The sequence below is a fragment of the Cinclus cinclus genome, chromosome 18, assembly GCF_963662255.1.
Source record: "Cinclus cinclus chromosome 18, bCinCin1.1, whole genome shotgun sequence".
Lineage (NCBI taxonomy): Eukaryota > Metazoa > Chordata > Aves > Passeriformes > Cinclidae > Cinclus > Cinclus cinclus.
Window position 1 is genome coordinate 9,784,527 of NC_085063.1, and position 27,564 is coordinate 9,812,090.

The 27,564-nt window shown below is 42.8% G+C and overlaps 1 protein-coding gene across 2 annotated transcripts; it reads right to left on the bottom strand.

Moving 5' to 3' along the window:
- Positions 1 to 257: 257 nt before the first annotated feature.
- ARFGAP1 (ADP ribosylation factor GTPase activating protein 1) lies at positions 258 to 16,800 on the bottom strand. Of its 2 annotated transcripts, XM_062505017.1 has the most exons (14): positions 16,769 to 16,800; positions 13,265 to 13,328; positions 12,318 to 12,427; positions 11,174 to 11,345; positions 10,149 to 10,249; positions 9,393 to 9,479; positions 8,803 to 8,899; positions 7,387 to 7,443; positions 7,166 to 7,198; positions 5,852 to 5,881; positions 3,989 to 4,045; positions 2,631 to 2,690; positions 1,409 to 1,479; positions 258 to 958 (listed from the first exon to the last, which is right to left on the bottom strand). In XM_062505017.1, exons 2-14 carry the CDS (start codon positions 13,322 to 13,324, stop codon positions 631 to 633), a joined length of 1,263 nt encoding a protein of 420 aa, XP_062361001.1. In that variant the 5' UTR covers positions 13,325 to 13,328; positions 16,769 to 16,800; the 3' UTR covers positions 258 to 630. The 2 variants fall into 2 exon arrangements, with proteins under 2 accessions (XP_062361001.1, XP_062361000.1); XM_062505016.1 differs by lacking the exon at positions 5,852 to 5,881 and having other exon boundaries at positions 1,409 to 1,485; positions 10,149 to 10,245; positions 11,170 to 11,345.
- Positions 16,801 to 27,564: the final 10,764 nt, after the last annotated feature.

The window sequence follows — 27,564 nt, forward strand, 5'->3', positions numbered from 1 at the left end:
ACTTGTAAGTTTACACCAATAATCATCTAGTTCTAGATTCCTTCTGGAATTCTAAAGGGGAAAACTAAGTTTTCAACTACTAAAAAAAATAAGAATGTCACAATGTTTAAAAACAACCCTTCAATAAAAAATATGTTAAAGACCATCCTGAACTGCCTGTAGTCAGCAATCCATAAGGCATTGGAACTCGATGTATCCAACTGCAGCTTGCCCACTTAATGGCTGTCTTTCCAAGTCACACCCTGTCCTTTGTTTGCATTAAACACCCAAATCTCAAATTAGATGAGGACTGGATGAACACCTATTAACCTACACATGCAAGGTTGTGCCATGGAAGTGTCCTTGCACTGATTTCTTTTAACATTTGTGTTAAGAAAGTTGCTGAAGCCAGCTCCAATAGTGCAAGGAGAATATAATTATCATTATCCTTAAAAAGGGAGAGCCACCTTTATGTAAGAAAAGATTCAGATGCTACTTTTTTTTCCCCTATACCAGGGTAGAAGGAAGGAGAATGAATGGGAAGCACAAACAGATCAGAAAGGTCAGCCAAGATACTCCAGGTGTGTGTAAAACTTCCTCCCCTCCATCAGCCAACACAGCCTCCCTTTCCCAGCTGTGCAGAGCAGAGTTCTAAAAGTCATCCCATGCATTTTTTGTTGCCTTAGGAGGTTTTCTGGTCTTGCTCTCCCCTCCTGTGTTCTCCCAGTTGGTCTCCCAGTTCTCCCAGCTGTCGCTGTTACTGTTCTTGTTGGAGACTGTTCCTGAGCCCCACACGTCCCAGCTATCCGAGCTCTTCTTCTCTGTGGAATTGTCCACATAGGTCCAGCTCTCACTGCTTGGAGATTTGTGAGCTTTGGGTGTGTCTGAGTTGCCAAAGGTCTCCCAGAAGCTTTGATCTACAGCATTGTTCTGGTAGCCCTCCCCTCCACTGTTCTGGTAGCTGTCTCCCTCAGCTGGTCTTTTGGGGGGTGGGAGGGAAAGGAAGGTAGAAATAAATTAGTTATGCCAAACATTACAGTAAAAATAAATGACTCCAAAGAAAAAGATAATTCTACTGCTTTTTGCTTAAAAAAAACCCTTGATGATAAAGATAGAACTAATATTGCTCCAAATGACATAAGCTTGTTGTCTAATGCACAGATTTTGTTAAGAGATTTAACAGACCCAGGGAAAGAGAATGTGCATTTGGAGTAAGTTTTAAACTAAAGTATGTGCACTGCTTTGTTCTCAGTTTAAAAGCAGTTAAAAACAAAGTTATATTGAATTTTTCCCTACGACACAGAGGAGGATTATCAGCAAAGACAGAAGTTCTTAATATTGAAAAATTACCTTTCACTACTATACTGCAGAGAATGTACAGGAGATAAAGTTATGTGTTCAAAGAGACAGAAAGCAAGAAAAAAAATACCTGTCAGAATTATCATCTGGTTTGCCTGAAAAGAAAGTGGTGACATCTCTCCATCCTTTACTCCCAACTCCCTGAACCTAGAGACAAAAAAAAAAAAAAAAAAAGACACTCCATTCATTTGGATGGAACCAACACTTCTGCCAAGTCCAACAGCAAAAGCCAGAACAAATTCCTCCACATGTTCCCATAAATCAAACACATTTAACTCACAGCTCATTCGTGTTTTTGATGGGCAGTTACTTGGTGGATATAAAGAACATACATTTGACAGCACTGTGCTGCTGGAAGAGGTGGGAAGTAGGTGAGGTTTAGCTTTTTCACCCATTGTTTTAACATCTTTTGAATTCTCTCCCAGACCTCCTTGACAAAAATACTGGAATTAGTCCTTACATAAAATTAAACTGAATGAAAGCACTGATGTTTTATGAGTAACGTAACTTGTATTTATTTTTCAGCTGTTCCACACAGCTACTCTCACTGTTTCAGCATTATTTCACCAACCACGTAAAACAGTGGGTAGTGAAATACCCATGTAAAACAGGCCAGAAGTTGAGTCATAGAATTGGATTAAAAATACAACTTCTGCAGTGATGCCATGGAAGGTACTATTCTGAGTTAGAGATAGGGAGGATGAATCCAGGAACTCAGCCTGAGAATTGCCCAGCTCTAAACAGAGCAAGTAACATAATTTATTTTATTTTATTCAAAGAGTACCAAAACCTAAGACACTGAGCTGATCTATGGGAGAACTTGCATCACTGACTTTCCCAGGGCTAGAAGACACCTTCCTGGGTAAAACCATGCAAGTTATCCCAGCAGCTGTGAGTCTGTGCAGGATTTCTGTGCTTGGCAGCCTCAGACAGCACTTACCACATCCCCGAGCACCGAGAGCAGCGGAAGGCAAAGGAGAAAGGTGCAGAGCATTAGCAGGTTTGACTGTACCAGTGGAACACAAGCTGTCTCCAGATTCCCTCACACATTTTCCTGGCTGTTTATCACCACCCCATGTCCTCACTCAAATTACTAAGAGGACATCACCATGCCCGTGCAGCTTTAGACACTCCAGCAGAAGTGCTGCCTGCTGAAAATTCCACTTTCCAAATGTCTCTATTCAACACAAGCACACCAAAGCTGCAGCAGGGTTTTGTATTATTTTTCATAAGAATATGGAGACTGGCTTGACTTGTTTGGCCTCCTTAAAGCCAGGCAGGCCACCTCATACCTTGCTGGCCAACTGTGATACCCCCGTGGTGACCTCCTCAAATATTTTCCCCTCTTTCACCTATATGGACCAAAGTATTGGTAATTAGTCAGGAAACAAAGTATTACTGAAACTTTCAGACAAACTCATTTGTGCTTAACAGCTAAAATGTCAAAAAAACCAACCCCAAAGGGAATAAAAATAGATTTAAGCTCAAAACAAAGTTAATAAAATTATATATGAAGTCTTTTGATGTATAATAGAGTGAAGCTCAGTCCTCTGAGTTTGTGGGAATTTTTTTGAGACTAAAAACCCAGTCTGAGGAAGGTATCACACCCAGTTTGAGGAAGGTATCATTTAAACCCAGTCCAGGTCTCATTGCACTACGGCTGAGCATAAAAACACCAGTGCAAAAAACATCTGCACACATGAAGCTTTATCAACATATCCTACTACATTTAAAGATTTTGTTTGGAAACTTAGCAGATTCCTTTTATTCTCTTTTATAGACACTTATTTAAATATTAAAAGGGCTTTAAATTTTGGTGGAACACAATACAACAGGTACCTTTCACCACTTAATAAATGGCAGTTGTTCCAAAGCAAATGACTTTGCACAACCATATAACCAAAGAAAACTTATTTCAGAAAATAACACTTACTTAGAACTAACAGTACAACATCCTAAGGGAAATAGATCTCTTTTTTTTTTTTAACACAGAATGCATAATTTCTCTTTAAACTGTCCTACAAAAAGAAAAATCAGCTCAAGGAAATGCACCCTAAAAATAACCCTGAAAATAATGCATCTAAGTCCTCTGAAATAAGCTGTGGATAATTCTAGGGAATAGAAAACCAATTAGAGTCTTCTCCTGTGGTGTGAAATGCCATGTAAAGAATGGTGAATTAATAAAGGTAATGGAAATTACTTTGCAATATGATCAAAACATTATCTTCAAATGGCTCAAAGATATTTGAATTAAAATAATGTTGGCAGATAGGTAAAACACTAGGAACTTAACACTCCAAGATACAACTCCTAATAGATATAAATATATATCTATTTAAACAACTGATTTAATATTCATTTAGGGTGCATTTTCCCCTTGTTCCATCTTCCTCTATTGAAAGCACGAAATCTATAAAATGGTATCTAAAAAGAAAGAATGTGACAGACTCTGGTGGACATGAGAAAGGCAGGAGAGGGAGTTCATCCTCATTAACATTTCTCTGATAACAGCCTAACTTTGAGTTGTTTGATGTTTCCCCTTTACACAAAGAGCCCCTGAGACCCTGGGCAGCTGTGGCAGGAGGAATCAACCACTCCCTGAGTGAGTTCAAGCATTTTTCTGCAAGTCATTTACTAGTTCCAAAGTTACCTTTTCCTGTGCAGGTTTGAGAACATTTTCATTTAATGTCTGACCTAACTCTGATGCCTATTTAAAAAGCAAAACAAAAACAAAGTCAGTTATATTTTCTTTTTTAAAAAAAACAACAAAAACCCACAGCCAACACCTTTTGCAGGCTCATTTCTCAGCAGTATCTCCAAAAACACAAGAAGCCTTTAGCTTTGATTCGTACAAGCAGAACGAGCTGAAAAGCACACACAGCAAAGTGCTGCAGGTGACATTAAAAGACAATAAATTAAAATCAGATACACATGGCAATAGATGCCCAGAGCCCAAGCAAAGCCTGCCCTTGCACTGGAAGCAGAAGCAATGGTGCAACCAGCAACACTTTCAAGGATGGGCCCCCTGCTAATGCTTGCAGCTGCAATTTGGAAGAACTGTCTCATCCCCCATTATTTTTCCACACTAATTAAGTTACTCTCAGAATTTGATCTTTCTGGCTGATTTTCCTCCAATTTCTCTGTTTTGTAGTGCTCCAATTATCATCTGTTACTAAGAGCCCAAGTGTTTCTAAGCAATACACAAGAGCCAAAGCTGTGACAGAAGATTTTTGTTACTTTCTTTAAAGCTCCAGGTATGCAGGGAGAAAAAACACTGAACTTCAGAAATCTGCTGCAATCCAGAACAAGTTGCACAAGGATATTGTACTTCAGAGGCAGTTTACAAAAATGTAAGCCCACAGTCTAAGTCACAAAATTACTTTCCTAAGGCAATACTTACAAGGTCAGCAAGCCTAGAAGAGTTTGAAATAATTTCTTGCCCTATTGCCATAAATAGCCTTTGACAGATTTAAACTTTCTTCAGATTTAAACTTTCTTTCTTTCTTTCTTTGCCATATCATACTGACTGCCTCAAAATTATCCTGGTTAATCCAAAAGGGCCAATATGCCAGTCAATGAAGTGTCATTTCCTAAGGGCTCATATTTAATTACTACCATTGGTCAGGGTGTGAGCCTTCCCTCATGTTCTTCCTGGGAATGGAGCACCTTAAACATCTTTCCTCCAGAGACTCCCAGGCATCTAAGAAGTCTTTCCCTCAGCCACAGCATTCCCAGGATCTCCCCTCTTCCCAGCCATTATCTCCAGTACTTCTACTCCTTACAGGATAAAAATTCTTTGAGAAGCAAAGGCAAAAGGAAATCAGACTTTCACCTAGTGACAAACATGAATGCAAATCACAAAAGGCTTGTTACCTTTGGAAGTGAGGCTACATAGTGTTTAAGAAAAACAAGAAAGGGGTGTTCTCACCTTTCTACCGAAGTCTACTGAACCCAGCAAACTGTTTATGTTTTATAATAAACAGTGTAACACACCCAGACTAACAGTTCAGGCGTCCAAGTAGAGTCACTGCTAAAATGAGGAAGAATTCTTATCTGATCCCTTTTACTCAACTAGATAATTTTGTAAATGTGGAATGGAAAGGTTAGGGTACAACTGTATTTTCACCTACAACACTTCACCTTTCCTTCATATTGCTGAATTTAGGACAGCACTCTAACCATCATTACAAACACTTCATTCAAGTGTCTGCCTTCCAGCAACACCCAGCTGTTGGCACATTCCTGGGCCAGACATGCAAACAGAAATCCTGAAATCATCAGAGTGTGACCAGCAGCACAGTCAATTTTCAGACAGTGCACGGCCTGGGTATCTCTATTCAACTCCACAAATTTTAAGGAGGTTTGAAGAAATGTTACCATACAAAACACACAACATTATTCTAAACAGGTTTGATGTAAAGCAGAAAAAGAAAAGACAGCTCAGGAGCAAATGCACATATTGAGCACCGACAGACACGGAGTCCATGCACAAGAACAGATGTGAGGGTGTTACCGGCTCTGGCTGCTGCTTGTAGCCCCAAAACTTTACCCAGAGAGCACAAGAGAAAAGAGCAAGGAAGGTAGAAGCAGCTTTTAGCAAAAAATTGCCAGCATTTTTTCAGTCAAGTTAAGTAGCATGAAACTTTTCCAACTTTTAACATCTACTGACAAGACAAACAGGGAAACGTGTTTGGTCACTGGGCATCAAATACACTTTTAACCACTGTAGTGTATATAAAATGTGGTATATCTGTTCTGAAAAATGTCAGAAGTTTCAGGAACAAAATTTAACCTTCAGTATCTAGTAGCTCAGTCTCTAGAGCACCATGTTGCTGTGGTCCTTGTCAGTAGATGTGATGAGCTTTAACACTTAATATTATATTTATTAATAATACTAAAGAAAGAGCAGCTTCTAAAAGGAAAACTGCCAGAGGGAATGAAGAGGAAGACCTGTAGGCAACTTAGTTTTTCTTAAGCCAAGCAGTAAATACTATAAAGCTTTGAAGTAGGAAGTTTGGGGTGCTTTAACAAGACATTTTTGTTGCAAACATGCCCAAGTGTGGCCATTTGAAGGATTAATATCCCAGTGCACAGACCTGACTGAACACCAGCACCTGCAGCTGCACACTGATTCAAGCAATACTTTCTATGCCTATCAGAAAGCAAACCAGGCTGATGCTGCACATACATAGGAGTCATAGTTCATTTAAAACTCCTGAACCATTTATAAATATTTGCATCTCACTCAACACAGGCAAATTAAGAACCTCATTCTTTTATACATTTTTACATTTGAAATTTTCCTTGCAAACAGATCTTATGTCAGAGCTCTGTGTAATCAGGCCTGTCTCTGTTTTAAACCCAGTTTGATAAATGAAATCCTTTTGTCATTGCTACTTTTTAAAACACACCCAAACAAGTTGATTTATTAATAATATTGAGCAGTTCACATTTGTGACATCTTATTAGGCTTTAGCTATGGGAAGACGGCTTGCATTGTACTACAGCAGCAAGAAAACTACTTCAAGCTAGACCAATTTAAGATTCACAGAAGTAAAACAGGTATGTTAAAATTGGAAGCTCTGCAGCCTCTCCAATACATCCAACAGGAACAAACAGCAGAGCATCCCTGTCCATCCCTTGCTTAATTTGATCATTGCAGCTGATTGCAATTCCCATGGAATTCAAAGCTAGAACTAAATACTGCTGTGCACCATGAAGGAAAAGCACACTGGTCTGTTGATGATCAAATCGAAGTCAATTGGTGCAGGCAAACACATGGCACTTAAAAACAATCAGACAGAGTAAGAGCTAAATCTATAATCACCTTTTGGCTTGCTTGAGATCCAAATCTGGTAGCCTGTGAAGAAAAACAAATATATGCAGGTTTACCTGGAATAAACCCTTTGATTTTTAAAGACATATATTTAGAAATGCTGCATGATCCTCTCCAAGGTAATTTGGCAGAATTTCACAGTGAAAAAAAGAATACCCAGATCACCATCTCTGGCAATCAACTGATACCTAAACCACATTTAATTTACTTACACCCTCTTTAGCAGCTGAGGCAATTTTGCTTGCTCCAGTTGTGAAACTGCTCCATCCCTTTAAAAAAAGGAAGAAAGTCATGAGCTATACGTGAGTAATAACAGCAAATAACCAAGTTTCCATTAAAACAGATTATCTTAAGTCAAAATGCTCTGATACAGCTCGTCGTGTAGTCATAAGAATTACCTGCTACTGAGAGAAAACATAGAGCCTCTCATTTAACTGAAATAGAGTGAACTTCCAGTATTTGTGTGAATTTGAACAAGCCAGGGTGTTTCAGATGTTACTCTGCTAAAAATGGCTACAAGTGTGGGGAAAAATCAACCCTTGCAGTGGAAGGCAAATTGTTTTCCTCACCAGGATGAACACCCATGCAAGGAACTCAGCCTTCCAGAAATACAGGATTTCAGAGCACACTGCAGTGTGTGTCTGTGCTCACATGAGGGCATTCCAGCCAGGACATTCAGGGAGATCCAGGACTCAAAGAATGGCTCACAGGAACAGGAAGTGTTGCCTCTCCTTAGCTCACCTACAATACACTGCAGATGTGCTTTCTAATCTGAACTCTCGGGCCTAAAAGCTATGAGATACCCAGAAAATATTTAGCTGATCTATACCAATCAGCCTGTGGGATTACCTGGAAGACAGTGATCAACCTGTTCAAAGGCTTGGCTCAGGCATTACCTTTCTCTGGTAAGTTCCAGTGAAATTATTAATTTATTTTTAAATAAACAGTTGAACCTGGTGTGAGTATTTAGGCCAGTGAGGCTCTACAGAGGGCTGTTGGCCACTAACCTTGGTAGATACCTTACTGTATTTCCAAATGACTCCAAACTCCAAATACTGTTCAGCACTATGACTTTGCAGCCTATCAAAGCACAAGTATGGCCCTAACTGCCTCTGATTTTATTCCCATTTTGTTTCAACAATGCATCTTTCACCATCTCTACTTGAATCATGACAACTGTTCAGCCATATGCTGTTATCTCTTCACACCCTGTCACAAGTATTTAAAATGTTTTCATCACTGCTCAGGGCTCCTGGCACCCAAATACACACACATTTCAGTTGTTTTCCTCAGAACATTTCTAATGTGGTTAACAGATTTAGAGCTATTCCCTACAGGTAATTACATTTTTTTCCTTCAGCCCTGTTGATTATTATTTCTTAATCCACTGCTATATCCTCATTTATTTCTACTAGCTGATACCAGACATAATCCTTAAGTTCTGCTCAAGTGTCTCCATATTGCCTTTTAAAGTCCACCAGTATCTTGTTCACTCTTGGAGAATACAAGAAATATTCTGCATCTCTCCCTATACACCTGCAGTCTTTAGTTTCTCCTCACCATTCATATTCTCCATTACAGGTGCTTAACCAGAATAGCAATTCAGAAAGCTCCAAGCAATTCCTTACCGAGTACAATGAGGACATGGCATTATTCAGAAAGTCATCCTCTTTTTTGGGAGGGTTTACAGTGTTCCCAAACCCCACATAGCGATTCTCTTGGCCACTGCCACAGGAAAAGGAATAAACAGCAGCAGTATCAGCATGCAGCCATTAAAAACATTAAACAAGAACTGAAAAGCCTGCAAGAATGACAATTGTTTTTGCACCTGGAAAAGAAAGTCCTGTAGCACCCAGCACCGAAAATACAAAACTACTCACTTCATAAAAACACCAATGATTCACTGAGGAATTCTAGCACAATACAATTTCCTCGGTGCAAGCTAATGTGGTCTTAATGATTCTCCAGGTTTAACAGATCACTGACATCAGAAAGCTGAGTAAATCCTAATAAAGTGATACATGAAAATGAGAAAAGGAATGAAAGAAGCTTTATAAATGCATCCGTTTAACTCAAATCACTGTAAAGTACAACATACAATCAGAATTCCCTGGTTTGGAACCCAATATTTGGAGTTACAAACCTTTTCTTCAATGCTTCAAACGTTTTGTTATGCTAGAGAGAGAAGCACTCAGGAAGTCAGTAAATATTGCATTACCCTTGGTAGGAGCTGACATCATCATTTAACCAGTCTTCAAAAGCCTTGTCAGAAGAGGCAGCTGCAGTCTGAGATTGTCCAGCAGAACTGAAATAAAACATTGAAGAATCAAAGCCATGTTAAGCAAAATCCACTAGCTCAGCACTGCAGCTTGATGCATACACCATAATAAAGGTTAAAAATTGATTATTTATTTCATCTATCAAGAAGGGAACTCTAATGCAACCACTAAAAGGCATGAAGCCCTTGTTCCTTTGATTTACAACTGCTTTTGCAGTTAACTTGCATCTCTAGTGCACAGAGTAACAAACACTACATACAAAAGCAGAACAGAATTGCTGTAGTACAGAGCTTTGATGCTCCCCTGGAAATTAGCACCAGAAGGGAAAAGCCTGTTTCTTTTCTCCTGGCATCCAATCCCAACTGGCACCACACCACAGTTAAGGTGAGGATGTCACACACCACCTGTGAGTGACACAAATTTGTAATTTCAGATGCATTACAAGTCAGGATCAAGCAAGCATGGTTTATGCCCTGCTCTCACTCACTTCCCTCTGCCGTGGTTTAAGGCTCAGGGGCAGGGGCTGGGAATTATTACAAAAACAAAGTCCTGTTACCTCATACTCCATAACTTCAGCTTGTTCAGACACCAGCACCAACAGGGTAAGCCCAGCAGACATTAAACCATCAGGTTTTGAGATTGTGTCTGTATCTGATGCTGTATCTGTACCAACACCAGGTAAGCAGGGCACGTACCGGTGAGCAGAAGACAGAGACATTTTAGGCTGAGGTGGGGTCCAGTTCCTGGCAGGAGAAGTTTCAATGGACCACTCCTTGCCTTCAGCTATTGTAGCTACCTACAACAGCCAGAATAGTCAAGAATGCCAAGTCAGAGATTTCATACAAATTATAAACTGGTTCTGTAACATGAGGACAAGTCATTTTTCCAATTTGCTTCTGGATCAATTAACTTTTTTTTTTTCCACGAGAAACCAATTTTTTTCCTGACTCCCAGGCTGTGATGTTGAATTGAACACTGGTTTTATTTCAGGCAACTGAAACAGAAAATGAGACAATTTCCTCAAAAAGGCAGGTTTGGTTTGAAGAGGGAAGACTGGATTAATGAAGAGATGTAAGCGCTAATCACATATTAATGGAGAAACAGAACTCCATTATTGTTGTATGTTACTACATACACTAAAGATTTATCAAAAATCGCTTTGGACAGAACTGTACAGCTGAAGTAGTGAACTGAGGACTAAGACAGCTCCACTGACTAAACAGCTGCAACCAAAGGCAGTACCAAAAATCAGAACTACCTCAGCTAAATGCAGAAATGAAAATGTCAATAGAAAACTCTTGCAAGACTTGGGAAGAAGCACTCTCTGACCTTTAGGGTCCCAAGAAGGCAGTCCTGGACTGCCAACTCTGAGGTACCAGACCAGTGGGATACCCTTGGACTAAACTAGAGAGAGTTACCCAAAATAAGGAAGTTAGTCTAGAAAAGCTCCTGCCTGCCCAAGACACTCTTTTTCTAGCCCCACCTTATCTCCCTGGCAGGACAACATTCCTTTTCTCTTTTGCCCAATACTTGAGCCATGAACTTGTTCAGGTTTACATTAACTCTTCCAGGATTTCATTCTCTCACATTTACCTTTTCAGGAACCACTGCAGAGGTTCAAAAACTTGCAACTATCCCTCCTTTCAAAACCAAGTGCTTATAAAGAAGTTTTGATATTTTCAGATCATAGGGGTGAGGACACATCTAAAACTGAACCTACCTGGTCTCTAAACAGAGCTGCAGCTTTGCTGTTGTACTTTTCTTGCATTGTCCAGCATGGATCATAATCATCTTGAGATTCCAAGAACTGTCGGAATTTGCTGTTACCTCCAGCCTTCATTTTCTCCAGTTCAATATCCTTCCACTTGTCCATGGTTACAGAACGCACAAAACTGAAAAGCAGGTTTAAAAAACAATATATATAGATCACAGCTTGTTATAATTTCCTGCTGTATCAACAGTGACCAAAAAAAGCTTATTAGAACCTATCTCAAAAGTTGAGAGCATAAACATGTTAGAGAATATTCTCTAAGTACAGAAAGACAGATCATGATAAGAAGGTGGGCAGATCCTCACTGAAATAAGCCAAAATCATGTCATTTATTGGCATTTAAAGGAGACAGTCAACAGAAGGCAAGTGACTGAAAAAGCAGCTTCCTTCAAAGTCCAGAAATTAATCTAGCTCACTATGTAACAGAAACTTTTCCTATACTTCACTCTGCAATTTTCTTTTTGTCTATTACCGTGCATTTTGATGGTTGGATTCAATGATCTTAGAGGTATTTTCCAACCTTGGCAATTCTATGATTCTATGTCCTCATGTCAGAAATTTCATCTTTTCTTCCATGCCACAAACAGAACAGTTCCAAATGGTCCTTTCCTATGCAATTTCTACTCACTAATGAGCCTCAAATCACACCTGGAAAAGCAAAGAATGTACTCCTGAATGGCCTCCTTGCTTCGGTGATTTCCTTCCTGGACTTTCTCTCCTTTCCTCATTTGAGTAACTGTTCCCTGCTTTGGCCCTATTACATACACACTGTGAGTCTCCAGAACCCAAAAGAGTTCTTATTCCATAGACTTCCATCTCAGCTGTACATGATTGTTGGAAAACAACAAAAACTATTATTTATATTACAAAGAAAAATAAAATCTCCTGAACAGAATATAGCTGTTTTTAGACCAGTTTTATACCCAACTAGTTACAGACAAGGCTCAGAGAGCAAAGCCCACTTTGGAGAGGAGCATGAAGCAAAACTGCCAGTGAAATGCTGGATTTGAGACATTCTACACCAAACCAAACCAACACTTGCTGTTCACAGCCATAATGAACCCTGAGTCCAAGGTCTGTTGGAAAGGCTGACCTGAGGTGAACTCCCAAGCCTCGGTGTTTTCCTGAGCACTCCAGACAGATCCAAATTCCATAGGTGACACTCACCCACTGGGGGTTAAATGCACCACATTCAAAACAGACCTGTGGGAGAAAAACAGTTATCTCTGCAGTCTGCCATCACTGTCCATGGGAAGTTTTCACAGCTTAAAAAGGCAAATCATGAAAACATCACATACCAAAAATAATTTCAGAAGGAAGGGTTCTTCGTGTTTGGAAACACCTTCCCTGACATAATAAACTTCCTTCGGGTTATTTATTTATGCTGCTTGAATTATAAAAGTTACTGTACCAACTACCAAATACCAGTGAGATAATACAGACAAGCAAATGGAAATTACTATGCAAAGAATTCATTTTGATTTCATTTTCATTGCCTTTAAAGAAAGCAACCAAACTGAATTCTTGAGATTTCCTTGGCAAAATAAAAATTCAATATTTGAAGTTTGGAACATTTTTCAAGTCACACTACAGTTTGGCAGTAAACGGTAGCAGATCTAAACAGAATTTTTTCTTTAGAAACAGCTTATTGCTCATACAGTGCAACAACTTCAGTTTTATGATCGGATTCACCAATTTTAATACATTGATATAAATAAAACTGAATCTTTCCATCGACTATCACATTTAAGGTCTAATCAAGCTACTTGAAATGGACCATTTTAATTTAAGTTGTGCCCTAGACACCACTTGTTGAAAAGACCCCAGGGGCTCCAGAATTACCAGAACTTCTGAAACTTGTGCCAAATATGCAGCGAGGCATTGCAATGCATACATGAAATATCCAAATTTCTACGTTAGCATTAGGTGAGCCACAGCACAAAGACAACAGCAGCTGTAGCAGACCCCAGTGTACATCTCAAGTAAGCAAAAAACAAACTCAATTCTGCAAAACTGGTCTAAAGATCAGAATATTCTCACATTGTTCTCATCTTGTGCTCTGACTTCCTTGAGGACTTTCCTTGTTCTTGGACTTGCCATGATTCTGCAATGGGAGAAAAAGAAAAAAATTAAGTCATGATCATGGATTTAATTTTGGTAGGGCGTTCAGTACCTCACAAGCACAGCTCTGTGACAAAGAGCCTGGAATCTAAACCAATGATTCACGACCAGCTGCAGAAGAAGAACAGAACACCACAACCTTATTTTTCCATTTGCTTCACACTTTTGAAGGTATTTACTCATCCTAACTCCATCAGTGGAAAGGTTTAATTCAGTCATGGCTGAAAAGTGGGCATGGGGTGGTAAACACGAGAATTCTTCTGTGTTACAAGTGGTATCAAAATAGACTCTACTGGTTCCTGTCCCAGACCCATCCACTACCCTTCCTGAAAGCACTTCCTAATATCCATGATTTCACAGGATCACATGCACACAACTCATCAGAGCTATGCAAAAAAAACAGCAGGAACTCTTACACTTCAGAGTGCAGAACATGTTGCTAAAAGAGCCCCTTAGGAGGTGATACAAGAACTTGTAAATTCCAGAAATATTGAGTTTGTCAACTGAATTCTAAAGAAATTAAGGCAATTATTGGGATCTTTTAGACAAAACAGAACTGTAATTCAATGGGCATGTCTCACTGGCAGACCACATCATCTCACTCTAATTTTTATGATGCAGAAAACAGCAGGGAGGTGTCAAGCTATGGATAAAATTCACATTAAGACAAAAAATGTGAATCACACACAGTACAGAGCCTGGAAAAACCCAAAATACACAAAGCACTCATGATTTGAAGAACTATAGTGCAGGGTGCAGCATAAGGCTGCAATTTAGATAAAAAATAAATTCCTATTACCAACTAATATTTAAATTAACCTTAAATAAATAACATCTATTGTTCTTTTTTACTTCCTTTCCATCTTACCATTTCTACTCCAGAACACAAACTTCTAAGATGTAATAAAAGACAGAAGTCACCAAGCTCACTAGAAACAGGACCAACTACTAAATGTCAAGATTACTGGCCAGTCAAGACACAAAGCATGGAACAGCAGGTTGATATTTTCACCAAACACTGGTGTGAGAGGCAAAAAATGCTTTTATGCAACTCTCTGACACTGGTTCACTGTGCTATTTGACTAAATAATCAAAAGTCCTTTGAACATCAATAAAATTAGCAATTTCACAGTCATTTTAGAAGGTAAATGATTAAGTGTTACAACTGCCACAGCCCTAAGGGATGGAGGGAGGATGTATCTTTAACAAATAAAGGGTGTTTAAAAAGGTAAAATGCTACAGGTCAGGAAACACTGCATTTGTATGACTGACATCAACTTCTAAAGCAGAGCAGTACAATAAACAGTTCTGTGCATCACCAGTAAGATTACATGACTCAGAAAGGAAAAAGCTCAGTTTTGTACCTACGTGTTGCCACTGCTAAAAGCAAAAGGTGTCTGTAGCAGAACTCACTGCCTTTTATCTAAAGCACTTACTCCTCTGTAAACATCTTGTTGACAAATACCTAATTCTGTGGAATTTAAGGGGCAGTATTTTCACTCATGTTTAGAATGTGCCACCGTTTCAGCCTTAATTACTTTGTATTAGACAAAACCAGGTAATTGTGATAAAAGTGCTTTAGACTCAAAAGCTAACTGAAAGTAGTGGTGAATAAAATCTTCTCGTCCTCCTGCATTAAAATAAAACTCAGCACAGTTATTTTTATCAATTATCTAGTAAGAATTGTGTAACTTCCAGAACAGGAGAATGAAAGAGTGACAAACAACCCCTCATATAATCAAACACACCTTTTCCAATAGCATTTCTATAACATTTAACTTTCCTTAACTTATTCATGTGCATGTGAGCAGGGAGGCAGATAGCACTACATGCATATGTCTGTCCTAAGTAACAGCCATAAACTCATTTACATGACTCCTAGTCCACATCTTCAATTCCACTCCTTGTCCCTGGTGAGATAATGGAGAATCCTTCCTCTGCAGCACAGAAATTAAGTAAATAACTCAGCAGGAATAGCCAGACATACAACAGTGCACCCTCTGGGCCCTCCTCTCTGCCATTATTGCTGCTTTATCTTTGCACGTCAACACCTCTTCCCCAGGAATGAATTTCCCCAGCATCTTCCTGTACATTACTGACAGCTTCCAAGGCTCCTCTCTTTGGCTGGATGTTCAATCCTCTTATCCCTACCCTTCCATTACCATTTTTCCTCCTTTTTCACAGGTTTTCAATCAGAATAACCAACAGAGGCAGTCTACAGGCAGAGGCCTTCCAGCCTCCACGGCAGATGAGCACTGCTGGAGCTGACCAGGAAAGCCTCTTCCCACTCCAACTCTGCACATGCCAGGAATTGTCTACAAAGCAGAAAGTTACATCCATCCTCCAACAGCCAACACCCAGCCCCCTCCAGTGTTTATACACCAGTTTCAGATCTCCAGCTCCAAGGTGACAGAGGAAGCAATTGCTTTTGGTTCTGCCATAACTACCTTTTTTTTAAACAAAAACTTAAAGACTTTGGCCAACTGTGGTCTGAACATACACCCATTCCACAGGCACCAAGTTCCCTGCCCAAGCCACCACGTCTGTCTGGTGGGAAGGCAGAAATTCATCCACACTACGACATCCAAGAAAAGGAGGAGGTAACTAAAGGCAACAGCTTTTCACCTTGTCCTCCTCCACTGAAGCATCTGGAAATAAAGGATGAACGTGAATGAAAGTAAAAACATCATGTTCTAAACTTTCTAATACATAATGTCTTTAGAAGTGCCTAGTTTACTTCTAATAATTTTCCCACAAAGTTTTAAAGGTTTGAATTATCATTGATTACCACCAAAAAGCTGAGCCCTGGTAGCTGACTGGACACATAATCACTGTGCTGTTTAAGTTTCATGCCTAAATACTGACAAAATAAGCCACTTTAAAGAAATATACATTGTTTTGATCTAATATAAATAGACATAAGCAGTGAAGAAAATGTTTAGTTTTGCAGTAAGTTTCCATTGAAGATTATAAATATTTTTACAAGGGTTCCAAAGTGAAAAGAGCTTCACACAGACCAATCTCTCACTCTTACTTCCCAAACAATCTGCTCCCAGAGCAAAAACTAGATGTATGCCATACGTGTTTTCTGGTTATGAAATCTTTAGTTTGCTAAACAAGCAAAAAGGCAGAAGTGGAAATAATACATAACAGGACTTTGCTCCTCTGATTCAGCAGCAAACGCAGAGCAAACCTGCAAAGGGTTTGCAATTCAGCACACGAGGAGTCAGCGGGTGACGTGGCCGGTGACTTCATGGTGCTGAAGGCTCCCTGTGAGTCCCACCAGCGCAAAAAGGCCACAGAGGCCGAAGAAACCTCTGGAATCACACACTGCGCCCACCTCCATGGAGCTGACACGGCTCTCCTTCACAAATACATCAAAGACCGGTGCATACTTTAAGAGCGGCGCGGTTTCACACTCACCCGCCTCACCCAGCGCCTGGCAGGGCCGAGAGAAGGGAGATTCCTTCAGGCACACCTGCGGTACCCGGATCCCAGCGGCGTCCTGCAGCCTCCCTCAGAACATGGCCGGGTTCCGCCGAGCCCTCCGGCCTCTGCTTTCTTTCTAGGCAAGAAGATAACGCAGAAATAGCTGTAACAGCGGGCAGGCAGACGCCTCCTGCCCACCACGCTAGCCTGGCCCCCGCACCTCGCCCGCCCTCGGGACCGTCCCGGGTGACAGCGCGGGGGCCGGGCCCGAGCGCCGCCAGCTCAGCGCTGGGCAGGGCTGGGGGGCACGGGCACAGCGAGCCCCGGCGCGGGGAGCCGCGGGGACAGGGGCGCACCACGACCCTGAGCAACACCGCTACCCCTGTCTCGGTCCCGGTCCTGGTCCTGGTCCCGATCCCGGTCCCGATCCCAATCCCGGGCCCGGTCCCGCCCGGCGCCGCCGACGTTGCAGGACGCGAGGCATTGTGGGCGCGCGGCTTAACCCGCTGCGGGCCGGGCTGGGAACGCCGAAAAGATGGGATTGTGTGGAGCTGCCCGTGCTCCTGAGAGGATCTGGAGGGATTTGTTTACCCCGGGCAAAGCTGGAATAAAGCTTTAAAGCGAACCTGCTCTCGGTGCGGCTCCAGGCTGCAATAAACGACCCCCGGGTTTATCGCTGAGGGGAGGCCGCCCGTGGGGTTGAATCATTTGGAATTACGCGGTTTTTCCTCGGACACTTGGTGATGTGAGGGTTTTCAGTTGATGCCCCTGATTGCTCCCAGGGTGCGAATAGCGGATGGAGGGGCTGGTTGGACCCCCAGGCCTCCCCCAGCTTCACGTCCCACACCTGGAGCACTGGGATGGCCTCCGATCAACATATGGGGGATCTAAAGCTACGAAGGAGGCCATGAGGATGAGGAAGGGTCTATGGAAAGCCATTAGAGGAGCAGCTGAGGGTCCTTGGGTTGTTCAACCTGGAGAAGGGAGAGACTGAGGAGAGACATCATGGGATGTCATGTTCTTCATGAGGAGCAGCTCCCGTCTCTGCTCTCTGGTGACCACTGATAGCACCCAAGGGAATGGCTGAAACTGGGTCAGGGAGGGTTTAGGTTGGATATTACAGAAAGGTTGTTTTCCCCCAGAGGGTGCTTGGGCACTGAACAGGCTCCCCAGGGAATGGTCCTGGCCCCACGGCTGCCAGAGCTCAGGGAGCTTCTGGACAATGCTCTCATGGATGCACGGAGTTGAGATTTTGGGGTTTCCTGTGCAGGGAAACCCCAAAAAGTCCGAGTTGGACTCGGTGATTCTTGTGTGTCCCTTCCAACTCAGGATTATGTTCTCCAGAGATCCTCCCAAAGGTGAGGGTGGATGGGATGGGAAGAGCACCCAGAGTTGCTTTGTGGTGCTTGAAGCTGTCACTAACTTCTTTTTAATCATCAGCTGTAGGCACAGGGCAATGATTTAGTGTTTACAGCTGAATCCCACAGAGACAATACGATGCTCATTTCAGTTCAACTCCTAGTCTGGCCTCTGTACTTAATAAGTAGGCTATTATCTGACTATCAGCGTGCAGGAGATTAACAGGAGCCATTTTCATTACCATTAATGGTGGCTACACAGATAATGCCCTCACGTCAATGAGAAGATAATGGGCCCTTAAGTGTGCGTGGGTAAGGCTGACAGAGGAAGGGATATGAAATATAAAGCAAACTCGGCTTAAATAATTTGCTTTTCCAGGTAAGAAGAATGTAATCTCTTCTCATAAGCACCATCATTTTCTGGTAAACGTGAACCAACAGGTAATGAGGTTCCCATTACACAAATGCTGTGTTACAGGGCCTAATGAGTATATTAATCTTTGTTTTTCCATATAATTGGTAGATAATCCAGGGATATGAGTTGGCTCTGCAGTGGTTCTGGGGGAATGTGTGTGCTCACAGCCTGACCCAGGAGTCATCCTCACCCCCAGACACACAGTGAGCAGAAAAGAATCACCTAGATGAGGGCTGCAGGATGGGGCTGTCTGGTGTGCACTAGGAATGAAGGGATGCCACAGACATTTGTCTTTCTCAGCAAGCAAATAAATGTGTGCCATTCCCTGGCAAGTCCAGTTTGCACTGTTCCTGGAATTTGGGATGGGTGCATAGCTCTTTCCCCATCTCTGCAATGTGTGGCAAATGTCTATTCTGAGATAATAGATAATAATGCCAAGAAGAAACATTTGCAAAGGCAGCCGGCACTGCCCTCCCTACTTGTTCCCTTTATCTGCTTATGAACTGTTTCTAGCCTGCAACTAAATGACAAATATTTTTAGCACAATTGCCATTGTTATAATTGTTATGCCCAATGTCAAGAACATATGAAACATGATGATAAGGAACAAATTGCAGCATAAAATAATACAAGGCAGGCACAGAATCCTTGAGCTGTTTTCCATGTTGAGATTTTACAGATAGAAATCATTTTGCTTGGCTTCAAAAGGACAATATGCAAACATGTAAAGGTCAGTCTGATTTGAGAGCACAGAAAACAGCTAGAGCCAAATTCTGCAGAGATTTTGTGAATAAGTTCACCATAATTGCAGTGAAGAAGACTCATACCAAATGGAAACTTACTAAGATAAGATGCCTAGTGTACAATTTTGTTTGTATAATAATTATTTTGTATGATGGTTTTGAAACTTCTTAAGGGGGAAAAACCACTCTGGAATAGGATTTAAACCAGAGCACTCACTTTCACTATTTTCCCCTGTTTTACAGATTTATTAAACCTTTTCTAATCTATTAATAAGGCTAGATTTTGGTTATTAAATATTTCAGTCCCTGACATAAACGAAGCAGCATTACCATTCGGTTTAAATTACACAAAAATACCTGAAAAATTCTTTTCCAGAACATCTGACAGCCTGAGCTTCAAATATTAAAGGCAAAAGAGATACCACAAAACCCCGTTTGGACTTGTTTACTGATGCCTGTGTGGGCTGAATTACAACCCTCACTAGTAGCAGCACTTGTCATGGACCAAGAAACTGTGAATTTTTATTGCCTTTTCCCCTCCCAACGCACATGAGATGAGCCACTATATCAGGATGTCACAACACTTAAATTGAGGGGGAACAAGAAGAAACGCAGATCCCTTCTTAGATAAATCTACTTAATAAATCTGAGGAGCAAGGAGTGAGGAATGGACCTGTTTGCATGATAAATGTCACCACTGGAGTTCTGCATTGACACTGCCTGTGACTTAAGTGACTGTGTGAATAAAGTACAACTGTGAACAAAACACAGAACTGCGTTTGTAACTCAGAGCTGTGTCTCTAACTGTGTGAGCAATAATGCAACCCAAAATTCAGCACTTCTAGCACCAGAAGTCTGGTTAATTGATAGGACTGTGGTAACAACCCTTTTCCTGCAGGGTTTTTTGGTATTTCTGTATATTGGATGCTCTGAGTAGCACCCTGGGAACTGCAGGTTGTCACCTGAGCCACCAAAGACTTCACCTAATTTTCACCTAGTTTTCAGGCTTGAGAGTTCAGAGTGACTTAGAGGAGGGTTGTTTTAAATCTCGACAGAAGATTCCTACTAATGTTATATCACAGAAAAAGATACTAGAAAAATAATAAGTGAAATATTTTCTGCCACAGGATGAAGCATCAGTTGTTATTAAATGTTTATTTTTATATAATTATTTATTATGCTGAATGAATAAGATTTGTTTTTATTAATCATAGCACTCGGGGCTATTGATACTCATTGCATTTGGCAGACACAGTCTAGCAAACCTAGCCAGATACAATGAATATTGCCATTAAGCTACAGAAATGTCACATGCACTTAAAAACAGTCTCTTCCCTTTCCTTGTACAAGAGAACATTACTTCTTTCCTTCCTTTTCAGCTGAGAAACCCATGTTTTCTGATACATTTCCTCAGTTAACTTGACTCTGACACAAATCAGTAACTCCATCTAATGACCAGCACAGCCCTGCTGGTGGTCAGGCACCAGAAGCCAGAGTTTGGGCAGGGGTTTAGTCCTACAGGTAAATCACAGAGCCCTGCCTATGCAGTGACCACACACCACAGGCTCCAGCACTGAATTTCATGTCCAGCTCTTCAAAGCACAGACAAGATCAGGAGAGTAATCAGCCCCCCATCCTTCCTCTGCATATTTATAGGGAATTCCCTTCTGATTCAGCTCCCTGTGCCCACTCTCCCAGACAGTTGGGAGGGCATTTTAATGTGTGTATTTCTGCTACCCATCATGTCACTCAGACATCCTTTCATTATATTTTTCCACCTCAGAGCTAGAGCTGAAACAAAGGTTAAGCAGATACTTGTATTTATAAACCCCCATCAGTCCTTCCCCCTGTGTACATTTTTTTTCATATCAGAAATTGAAAAAAATTTGGGAAGTTTTTATATGAGACCACAGGAAGCTTTACTCTGTTATTAGAACAGCAGACAGAAAAGCAAAACCTTTTATTTTAAAAGCAGCTGTTACTCCATGCAGCTTTAATTTTGTGTTTATGTCACGTCCATGTGTGTCACATCACAGTTTGTAGCACTGTCAATCAAAGCTGTCAAAGTGGCCAGCTTGGTCCAGGAGATGGAAAAAAGCCTGGAAGTGCTGCTTGAATCTACTCTGTGGATATGCAGAATGAACTCTGGGAGGCTGGCTCAAGTGGCTTATTTCCAAGGCAATTAAGTCTTTCTTAAGTAAATGTGTGTAAAAAATGCTCCCTCAGCCTGGTGGCACCTGACACTGCTGACTTTTTAATACGCATTAGCACTCCCTGGCTGGGATTGGAGAGAATATCACTGAAAAAGAAAAAAAAAAAAAAAAAACAGGAGAAAAATAGCTGGGTTTTTGTGTGTTTGTGTTGGAATAGCTTTGGACTGAATGTTCCATCCCCTCCTCGGGGCAGGACGCACAAACGCCAGCTCCTGACACCACACAGCCACACTGCTGCAGATGTCCTTCAAAAGTCATGCTAAAAGAAACTCTTTATTGATTTCTTCTCCATCGCATCACTTGAGACTTGTTAAATTGGCTCAGGGAAGTTTGTAATCATTTGAAAGGAGAGGATGGATGATTCCTAAGCAAATGGGGAAGCAGCTTGTCTAAATGAGAGCACCATAAGCTAGTGCCCGAAACTGGAGACTGCTCTTACCCTTCAGGCTCTCTTTTTTGTCATATCATTTGAGAATGCAACTGTTGCATAGAAACCTTGAATAATCACTTGGTATCAATACCCAGGGACCTTGGCAGCTGCATTGAATTACTCCTTGGTCACAGTGCCTAGTGAAACTGCTGCTGGAAATGTGGCTGCAATCATGCCAGCTACTCGAATTGCATGGCTGAGGTGCTGGGGTGTCAGCTGTGCTTCTCCTGCGGGGTTTAACCCTTCGGGCACTGCCTCCTCTCTGCTCCAGGCTGTGCCTGTTTTGTCAGGAATGCTGTCATAGTATCATAGAATATCCCAGTTTGGAAGGTACAAGGATTCATCTAGCTCCTGGCCCTGCACAGGACAATTCCTTCATGTGCCTGAGAGCATTGTCCAAAACACTCTGTGAGCTCTGCCAGTCCTGGAGGCAAGACCACTTCTCTGGGGAGCTGTTCCAATGCCCAACCACCCTCTGGGGGCAGAACCTGTTCCAAATACCCTACCTAAACCTCTCCTGACACAACTCCATGCTGTTCCCTCGGTCCTATCCCTGCACCTGCCATCCCCGAAGCTACTACAGCACTAGTTTAAGCAGCCTTTCTCAAGTTAGGTAGTTGTTACATGTTTTTGGTCTCCAGACCAAAAAAAAAAACGGGGAATTTCAGTGGATGAGGGAGGAATTTTAGTGCTGCTGCTGCTTGGGGGAGGTGGCCTGTGGCACAAGGCACCACCCTCAGACCAACAAAAATCCTGGCAGCTCCCAGGGTCTGTCTGTCTCAATGTTTTTCCTTTATAGCCATGGAGAGATAGAAAAAAGAGGGTTGTGAGAGGCTGTCTGTGGGATGTTATGGAAGAATTACCACATTAGCAAAGCTGTAAAGGTGTGAATTTGAACCTTGACTCCAGTGTAGAGGTAAATGGATGCTGCTGATGCGTTTGGTCCAAGGGAGGAATGATGGCAGTCAGGTTTCCTTCATACAGGCCTTGATCACACAAACAAGGCAGCTGCATTGGCCAGATATGGATGAATTGTTCACTTTGCTGTTACTCTGATATACCAGAGAACTTGAGGAATCTGCCCTCTACCTCTACCACCCTCCACCTGCTCATCAAAGGGTGATGAGAATTTGTTGTGCAGCTCAGCAAGTTAATATTAAAGAATTACAAATGTGAAATGCATTTGATGGTGGTGTAAAAATGCTGAAAAGCCCTGATTGGGAGCTGCCTCCCCCCCAACACTGGAGACTTCACTGGGATCAGAGAGAAAATGACAGATTTCACATACCAGTTCTGATGAATTTTACAGATCGCCCTGAGCTGCCGGGAAACCATTTCAAAGTGTAAAAGTCATTGAGAATTTTTCCTTTCTTGTGCAGTGATGAAAACAATTTCTGAAACATCGTACTTTGCTGTCACCAGGCTGTTTTCCTCAGCAACTAATTCACCAGGCTGCAAAAGGATGGGAAGATTAGTGTGCAGCTCCTCTGGTCATGGCATGCTGAGGGTCCTGCCAATGTGGTGCTGCTCAGTTTGGGCTTCTCTGCCTCTCTGGTCCCTCTGACGAGAAGAAGGACATGTCTGGGCTATTGCCACCTCTCTTGGGTCTTCTACCATGATAGTCTTGGCTTCTGTCCCAGAGCAGCAGTTATGAGCCCAGGGTAATGGCAGGTTTAAAAAATTGCAAGTTTAAAATTAGAACGTCAAGAGTTCTTGTCCTTTTTTTCATACTTTCTTTCTAGCTGGTTCAGTAATCTTTCTCTATGTTGAAAGTCTTTAATAAGACACAAATGGGACACATCCCAAAGTCCAGTTTTTACAGCCAGAGCTGGCTGCCCAAGGTGACTGGAGGCAGCCTTGGGTCACCAGCAGTTACATCCTCTGCCTGCATCCAACGCTAGTCTCGAGGAGACAGGAGAGAGCCCTTTCCTCCCATGCAGCAAGATGATTTATCCTAATTCAATTGTTTATTTTAAACTGCCACAGTGTCCTGTGGCAGGAAGCTTCACAACTCACCCACCGTGCATATGAAGACTTCCCAGTCATCATTTTGGATGTGTGTGCAGGAAATCCTGCTGTGTGCAGTGCTGAGCTGCCATCACTCAGGCTACAGGCAGTGGGGCTTACTTCTAATTGTGACACAGAAATAGGATGTGACATGCCACCTTGGGAACGCTGCTGTGTGCCCTGGAGCAGGGAAGCAGGCTGGCTGATTAGCTCCTGGAGCACTGGGACAGGCACACTTTGCCTTTGGGGTGTGGGTGGAAAGGCTGGAACACCCTGAAGCCGCTGTGTTTGATCAGACATCTGCACAGGCACTGGGACCCAGCTGATGTTATTAAAATGGAGAGGAGGTGGATGTAAACGAACTGAGTGGAATAATGCACCCCATGGTACCGTGGGATGTAAGACCATCTCCAGCCTTCAGCAGCTGTGACATTACTGTGAAGAGACACATCCCCAGCTAATACTTTTAGCCTCTACTGCTCCTCTTGATCTGTCAGAGCGAGGAAGCTGCAGGTATTAGAGATAACAAGCTGTGGTAAGGTACTGCTGCTTTGTGTCAAGTGTGCTGACTTTGTTTCTTCATTTCTTCTAAGGTAAACCTGTGACTTTCTCCCAGAAATTTGGATGTAATCAGACAGGTGATAACAAGGTCCCCCTATCTAAGGTTAATCACCCCTGGCATGCAGCTGGATTCATGCAACAATACATTTGCATAGGAGGAGGTTCCTGATTTAAACACTGTCTAAGAACAGGGACATTCAACCTTTGGAGCATCGTTTGAACCTGAGGATGTTTCCCATCCCATGGAGGGATTCCATTCCCTCCATGAAGTCAGGATGTGGATCAGAATCTTACAATACTGACACATCCTCAGGAATTAAAGGAGGATAAAAGAAACAACCAGGATCTCTTAAACATCCCTATGGCCTGGCATTTGGAGAGGGCTGCAGAAATGACTGTTTGACCAATTCTTTGTCCTTGGTCCTCTCCTGATGGTGAGGGATGCAGCTGCCTTTGATTGTCTTGCTCTGTGTATATATCCCTGTACACCAAAATCCCTGCTAAGAATCCCTCGGACCCCACCCAGAACCCCTTAATCAGAGAAAATCCTTCTTAACATTCAGACTGGACTCTTGAATTTATACTTCAGGAAAGAAAAAGATTCAGGATACTGAACAATTCTGTTTTTTTTTTTCCCCTAAATTAAATTTGTAGTTGGTTTTATGAATTAAACTTTTGAAGTAGATGTGTGGTCCTGCAGCAGTCATGCAGGAATTCAGATGTCAGATACACAGATAAGAAATCATATGAATGAAGATTATAATATCAGGCTCTGGGAGTTTTAAGTCTCTTCTTTGAAAAACAGGTTCTGTTATTCCTGTGGCCTTACCCTTATTAAAAAGCTCAGGAAAGTCTGTGTTTTCCTTCACATTTATGTCGAGCCAAGCCAAGCCATGCTTGCTTTCTGCACAGCTTATCAAGATAAAAGTGCAGGTAGAAAAAAATCCGACTTCTGTCAAACTTAGCCTTTCAGCAGCAATACCTTTTGCTGTTTCACACTGTGTCTCCTTTGCAGTACAACTGTGCTGGAAAATAGCAATGCCTACAGAAGGTTTTTAGAAGCAGGAGGTGGAACAAGAAATGCAGAAAACCTTAAGAACTGGCACAAAAGCCAGGTTCTAACCTGCATGGCTGTATCCCAGCTATCCCCTGCTGTTCCCAGCAGTTTCCAGAGCATGTAACCAGTCCAGCCTAACCCCAGGCTGCTTTTGGCTGACTTGAGCTCCTGTTCTAATTCTGATGTCAGTTGCCTGACCCTACAGTGCAGAGTGAGACCTCCCTGTGCAGTTTGTAAGGAATGTTTTATCTGCATTCATGAAAAAATAAATTGATCTTTGCTCCATTGCCTTTCCTACTCAAAATCCACCTTCTAGGGAATATGAATACTTCCAAAACTTCCTCAGTCTACAGTTTGCTGGGTGAAATAAATGGATTTCTTCTCTGGGAGTTTCTTCTCTGGGTGTTTTCCTTTCACCTATAATAAAATGTGTTTTATTGTACCTGACTGCATTAATTGATGCCTTGGTTATGCACAGTGCACAGGTCAGATAATCAATATATTTTACAATTTAAAACCAGAAGGATTTGTGATCAATTCAGAGTCTGCTTTCTAATCTCAGGTATTCAGACTTTGTTTGTTTGTTTGTTGTTTCTCCCCATGGCTGATGTGAATAACAATAATGTTGTTAATACAAGGTTTTAAACATTCCTAGCACTTGAGGACCAATCCTGCTTCCTTAGGATATAAGCAGGCAGTGTTTTCCTTGAGTGAAATGATAGAGCTGCTATGATTTCAGCTGCCACCTCCTCACCCCATGCAAGGAGCAGCGGGCTGTGCCTATCTAAAATGAAAGTGGAGCGGATCACTGCTGGGGGGGAGTCACACCCTGCTTCGGAGGCAGAAATTAAACCCTGACTGGCTTCAGTGGAAGAAGGAACGGCCAGAGGCGGCAGAAAGAACTATTGTGCAGACGCTGGAGCCACCGGAGATTGCAAAGAGACGACCTTGTCACCAGATGAGGCTCTCCCAAAGCTTCTTATCCTGTTGTGCTGAGCTTAGCAGCGAGTCTGTCCCGATCAGTGTGTGGTGTGTGACCTGCTCCTCGGGCCGGCCAGCGTGTGCACAGGGGAGGCTGGCATGAGCCAGAAGGCATCCTGCTTCTCCTTCGCCAGGGAGCCAACGGGAACGAGTCGGGCATGTAAAAGAGGTGTTTGTGTGCTTGCTCTGCTGCTCACAGTTAAAGTTGGCCGATTTGCTTTTCTACAGGTGCAGGGTACAGCGAGTGACGCGTACATGGTGCTCAGATAGAAGTACTTTTTTTTAAGTAAAGCGATGCTCTCCTACACCCCTCTGCTCCCAGTCAGCTGGGATTCCTTCTCAAGCCCTGGCGATACTTTAAAATACCCACAAACGTGCATTTAAAAGAATCCCCTGTCTTACAGCCCTTTGGGAGTTTGTCTTCCCTGTGCGCCCTCTCTGACAAATTTTATGGGAAAATAAAACATTGCATTTTAGGTTAGTTTGGGGCTTCGTAACGTTCAGGGTGAGCACGCCAGCAGCTGCACGGGGAAGCGTACGTGGAAAAAGGCGAGGAGCTCCTCTGACCGCACGTCCTGCACACGCACCTGGCCAGCACAGCCCAGCACGGTCCCAGCGCGGACCGCTCACTCCCGCCTCCGCCCAAGGGGAAAACGAGGGGCTGCCCCGTCCGGGGAATTCGCAGCTGCCCCCGCCTCCCGGGGGAGGGGGAGGGCCGGGGCCGGGGCCGGAGCCGGAGCATCCCAGCGCGCCCAGCCCGGGGGGCTCAGCCCGGCGCTGGCGGCAGCCCCCGCCCCGCCCGCCCAGCCTGCGGGACGGCAGCGCCGCCGGAGCGTTGCCCTTTTAAGCTGTGGCCCCGCTCGCCTCCTCCCCCGGCTCCCGGAGGGGATCCGGCAGCCGGCACCGACCGAGCGACACCGAGCGACCTCCGAGCCGCGGAGCGGGCAGCGCGGAGCCCCAGGGCGGCGGCGGGGCCGCGGCCACCGGGCTGCCCCTGCCTGCCGTGCCCCCGCTGCTCGGGGACC